At 41.4% G+C, this 5,913-nt stretch overlaps 1 protein-coding gene across 1 annotated transcript; it reads left to right on the forward strand.

Moving 5' to 3' along the window:
* The first annotated feature begins 2,196 nt into the window (after positions 1-2,196).
* UBQLN2 (ubiquilin 2) lies at positions 2,197-5,547 on the forward strand. The gene has a single exon (XM_015069496.3). It carries the CDS (start codon positions 2,505-2,507, stop codon positions 4,374-4,376), a length of 1,872 nt encoding a protein of 623 aa, XP_014924982.2. The 5' UTR covers positions 2,197-2,504; the 3' UTR covers positions 4,377-5,547.
* The last annotated feature ends 366 nt before the right edge of the window (positions 5,548-5,913 follow it).

Consider the following 5,913-nt stretch of genomic DNA (forward strand, 5'->3'; position numbering starts at 1 on the left):
CTATTGTAGATTATGCTGCCATAAATATCAGGGTGCATGTATCCCTTTGAATTAATATTTTTTTCATTCTTTGTGTAAATAACCAGTAGTAAGATTGCTGGATTGTAGGGTAGTTACATTTTAACTTTTTGAGGAAACTTCATACCTTTTTCCACAATGGCTGCACCAGTTTGCATTCCCACCAGCAGTGCAAGAGGGTTCCCCTTTCTCCGTATCCTTGTCAACACTCGTTTCTTCTGTTGTTGATTTTAGCTATTCTGGCAGGTTTGAGGAGGTATCTTACTGTAGTTTTGATTTGCATTTCTCTGATGGCCAGGAATGTTGAGCATTCTTTCATGTATCTGTTGGCCATCTGTATATCTTCTTTAAAAAATATCTATTCATGTATTCTGCCCATTTTTAATTGGATTATTCAAAATGGATTAAAAACATAAATATGATACATGAAATGATAAAAATCCTAGAAAAAAATCCTAGAAAAGAACACAGGCAGTAAGATCTTTGACATTAGCCATAGCAACTTCTTTCTAAATAGGTCTCCTGAGACAAGGGAAACAAAAGCAAAAATAAACTATTGGAACTGCATCAAATAAAAAAGCTTCTGCACAGTGAAGGAACCAATCAACAGAACTAAAAGGTAACCTGTGGAATGGGAGAAGATATTTTCAAATGACATATCTAAGAGAGGATTTGTATCCAAAATATATAAATTCGTACCATGTATATGGTATATATGTGTATATATATATATATACACACACACACACACACACACATATATATGTTATATATATATAACCATGAGATCATGACCTGAGCCAATGTCCAACACTTAACCGACTGAGCCAGCCAGGTGACCCTTCTCTTTCTTAATCTTAATTAAATTAGGTAAACATGTTAATGTTTGCCACTAAAATTGTATTCTCATTAATTTCTACCTTTAGTCTTCCCCCAAATACCTTCTGAATTTTAAAAATTTATAAATGCAGTGTATTCTTCTACAAACTATAGGAAACTTTAAAATCTAATTTAAAAAATGAAAGGAATAGTTATTCATAATTTCAACACTAAATAATAACTAAAATTAATATACCAGTGAATAGTGTTCCAGATTTCTATTTATGCATACACTTAAAGAGAATTTACCTATACAAACTGTTTAAAAATAGTTTTAAAATAAAAAAATATCTTCACTTTATCTTTTGGTATTGAAACATACATCCTTGTATAATTTCTAACTATACAGAAATATAAAAAGCTGAAAGTGAAAATACTGTGATTTCCCTATAACTACTATTTATTTCATACATACCTTTAAAGATACTTTATATCGTGTGAATTAACCACCCATTTTTTACACACAGTACATATTATTTTATTGTATGATAATATATTTCACCAATGCTGTGCGATTATCTTTAAAAATAATTTTTAAGATACTGCAGTTCATATACACTTTATACATATATTTTTTTGCATCCTTATCTAGTTTCGTAGAGGAGGTGTCTAAATAAGGCATTTCTAAATAAAGGTGGAAATATTCAAAATGTTGATATATATTTTCAAATTGCCTCACAATTATAAAATTTACACTTTAACGGACATGAGAATGCATTTTCTCAGCGCTTTGTTGACGATAAGATTTATCATTATTTTTCATTTTTACAATATGATAAAGGCAGATGTAGAATCTCATTATTCTAATTGAATTTTTTTATTGCTAGTGAGCTTAAGCATCCATTTTTATGCCCATTGGCCATTTGTGCTTCTTCTGTAAAATGCATGCTCAGGCCCAGTCTTTTCCCCTTCCCCCACTGGGGGTATTAATCTTTTCCTTTTTGCTTAGTCGGAGTTCTTTTTCATTTTTCGTCTTTTACATGGGGTCAGTTTGATTCGGGCTTTCATCCTTCCTTGGCTTATGGAGTGCATATATATTTACATACATAATATATTCTCCATTGGTCTTTTAATGTCCTTCTCAGAAACTGGCTCCTTTTCTCTCTCCCTCCCTCTTCCCTCTTTTTTCTCTCGTCTTCTCTTTTCTCTTTGTTTCTTTCTCTCTTTGTTTCTCTCGCTCCTTCGCCCCCCCCCCCCCCCCACTACAGAAGTTTTTAATTTTGACCGAGTCGAATCTATCATTCTGGGCCTGGCGCCGCGTCAGCAGAGGGGGCGGGGAGGCGAGCTCGGAACTGGGGGAGGGGACGGGGCGGGGAGGAGCGGGCAGAGCGGCTGCAGGAGTTGCTGGGAGTGCGCTTGGTGTGATCACTCAGCGGCGAAGGAGGCCCAGAGACCTGAACGGCAGAGACTTCCCCCGCGGCCTACGGAGCTTTATCTCCACTGGAGGACCAGGGAACCGCAGTCTTCATCACAGAGGTACCGTGCTCTGCGCTCCCCGCCCGGCCCGGCCCAGCCTGCTGTGGCGGCGCCTCCTTCCTTCCTTCTTCCCTCGCTCTCTCTCTCGCCCGCCCGCGCCTTCCCAGTCTGCCTGCGTCACCGCGGCCGCCATGGCTGAGAACGGCGAGAGTAGCGGCCCCCCGCGCCCCTCCCGCGGCCCTGCTGCAGCCCAAGGCCCTGCCTCTGCCCCGGCCGAGCCAAAAATCATCAAAGTCACTGTGAAGACCCCCAAAGAGAAAGAGGAGTTCGCGGTGCCCGAGAATAGCTCAGTCCAGCAGTTTAAGGAAGCTATTTCGAAACGCTTCAAATCCCAAACCGATCAGCTAGTGTTGATTTTTGCCGGAAAAATCTTAAAAGATCAAGATACCTTGATCCAACATGGCATCCATGATGGACTGACTGTTCATCTTGTAATTAAAAGCCAGAACCGACCTCAGGGCCAGTCCACACAGCCTAGTAATGCCGCGGGAACTAACACTACCTCCGCGTCGACTCCCAGGAGTAACTCCACATCTATTTCCACAAATAGTAACCCGTTTGGGCTGGGGAGCCTGGGAGGACTTGCAGGCCTTAGCAGCCTGGGCTTGAGCTCGACCAACTTCTCTGAGCTCCAGAACCAGATGCAGCAGCAGCTCCTGTCCAGCCCCGAGATGATGATCCAAATCATGGAAAATCCCTTTGTTCAGAGCATGCTTTCAAATCCTGATCTGATGAGGCAGCTGATAATGGCCAATCCACAGATGCAGCAGTTGATTCAGAGAAACCCAGAAATCAGTCACCTGCTCAACAACCCAGATATAATGAGGCAGACCCTTGAAATTGCCAGGAATCCAGCCATGATGCAAGAGATGATGAGAAATCAAGACCTGGCTCTCAGCAATCTTGAAAGCATCCCAGGTGGCTACAATGCTCTACGACGCATGTACACTGACATTCAAGAACCCATGCTGAATGCTGCACAAGAGCAGTTTGGAGGTAATCCGTTTGCCTCGGTGGGGGGCAGTTCTTCCTCCGGGGAAGGTACACAGCCTTCCCGCACAGAAAATAGAGATCCACTACCCAATCCATGGGCGCCACCACCAGCTACCCAGAGTTCTGCGACCACCAGCACAACCACAAGCAGTGGCAGTGGGTCTAGCAGTAGCTCCAACAGTGCTACTGGGAACACTGTGGCTGCAGCCAACTATGTCGCCAGCATCTTCAGTACCCCAGGAATGCAGAGCTTGCTACAACAGATAACTGAAAATCCCCAACTGATCCAGAATATGCTGTCTGCACCCTACATGAGAAGCATGATGCAGTCGCTGAGCCAGAATCCAGATTTGGCTGCACAGATGATGCTGAATAGCCCAGTGTTTACTGCAAATCCTCAGTTGCAGGAGCAAATGCGTCCACAGCTCCCAGCTTTCCTGCAGCAGATGCAGAATCCAGATACACTGTCAGCCATGTCAAACCCAAGAGCAATGCAGGCTTTAATGCAGATCCAGCAGGGGCTACAGACATTAGCCACTGAAGCTCCTGGCCTCATTCCAAGCTTCACTCCAGGTGTGGGGGTAGGGGTGCTGGGAACCGCTATAGGCCCTGTAGGCCCAGTCACACCCATAGGCCCCATAGGTCCCATAGTCCCATTTACCCCTATAGGCCCCATTGGGCCCATAGGACCCACTGGCCCTGCAGGCCCTGGCTCCACTGGCTCTGGTGGCCCCCCTGGGCCCACTGTGTCTAGCTCTACACCCAATGAAACCACTAGCCCAACATCAGAATCTGGACCCAACCAGCAGTTCATTCAGCAAATGGTGCAGGCTCTGGCTGGGGCAAATCCTCCACAGCTACCAAATCCAGAAGTCAGATTTCAGCAACAACTGGAACAGCTCAACGCAATGGGGTTCTTAAACCGTGAGGCAAACTTGCAGGCTCTAATAGCAACAGGAGGCGACATCAATGCAGCTATTGAGAGGCTGCTGGGCTCACAGCCATCGTAATTACATTTCTGTACCTTGAAAAAAAATGTATCTTATTTTTGATAATGGCTCTTAAATCTTTAAACACACACAAAATCGTGCTTTACTTTTATTTTGATTCTTTTAAGTCTGTCTAGTTATAAGTCTAATATGCATTTTAAAGTGGAATCCATCCCTCTGTCCCTCCCTCCTGTACTGTCCTTTCCTTCCTTCCATCCTCCCTCTTTCCTTCCTTCCTTCCTTCCTTCCTTCCTTCCTTCCTTCCTTCCCTCCCTCCCTGTTTTGAATGGTGGTAATCAATGCTGTTTCACTCAAAGGTGTTGCATGCAAACACTTCTCTTTATTCTGCATTCATTGTGATTTTTGGAAACCTGTATCAACCTTCACAGTTGGATGAATAAGCTTTGTCCTACAGATGTCCACTTTATTTGCATTTTAAACATTAGCCTATGATAGTAATTTAATGTAGAATGAAAATAATTAAAAACAGAAGCAAACTATTTAAAGCTCTCTAATTTGTGGTACAATATTGCTTATTGTGACTTTGGCATGTATTTTTGCTAGCAAAATGCTGTAAGATTTATACCATTCTTTGCTCTTTTTTTGCTATATTTGTACACAGTACAGTAAGCACAATTGGAACTGTACATCCAGAAATATTACAACAGATTCTAAGCAGAACATGTGTAACTAAAATGGGAAAGAATATAAGAAATATTTCTGGAGCTAGGTATATCAAAATTTTGTAGAGTCTTACAGCATCTTTGATAAACTCAGTGAAAATGTTGGCTAGGCAAGTTCAGTTAAAATATAGTAGAAATGTTTATCCTGGTATCTCTAAGTATACATTTAATTGTACAGAAAACTTACAGTGTGACATTGTGTCAACATTTTCCAATTAACTGTATATGACCTTAATTTGTGCAGCCTGAAGGATCAGTGTAGTAATGCCAGGAAAGTGCTTTTTACCTAAGACTTCCTTCTCATCTTCTCCCATAAAGAGACCCTAATAAGCATTTTGATCTGTAATTGGAAATGTAATTTTCACTGAAAAGTGTCATGTGATGTTTGCATTACTTTTACCTGCTATGTATAAAGGAAACTGTATCTTTTGACTCTATCAGTTATTTCTCTTGTGCACAGGGAAAAATGCATTAAAAATGACTAAATAAAAAAATTAAAAATGGATAAATCTTTCCTTTTTTGCCTTCTGGCTCTAAGATCATGTTTAATAGGATTGCCCCACCCCAAGATTCTATAAATCTTGTATTTCTCTAATTTTAATGGTTTTGTTAAAAAAAAATTCCTTGCCCTATCTGGAGCTATTTTGATGTATGAGTTTAGGTATTCCAACGTTTTTCCCCCAAAGGGTTAGTCAGTTCTTAGCCATTATTTATCTTGTTGCCCATCCCCCCATTTGATATGTTATATATATATTCATGTATATGTATTTGTCTATACACACACACACACACACACACACACACTTATGTGTCTGAATACTCTCAGTACCACTGAATATTGTAGTCCCAGTCCACCATCCTGTAATTACTAATTT

Source organism: Acinonyx jubatus, chromosome X, assembly GCF_027475565.1.
Source record: "Acinonyx jubatus isolate Ajub_Pintada_27869175 chromosome X, VMU_Ajub_asm_v1.0, whole genome shotgun sequence".
Taxonomy (NCBI): domain Eukaryota; kingdom Metazoa; phylum Chordata; class Mammalia; order Carnivora; family Felidae; genus Acinonyx; species Acinonyx jubatus.

What these genes read in the sequence shown, in the direction of transcription:
- UBQLN2 (XM_015069496.3), top strand. Translation starts at nt 2,505, where the DNA reads ATGGCTGAGAACGGCGAGAGTAGCGGCCCCCCGCGCCCCTCCCGCGGC.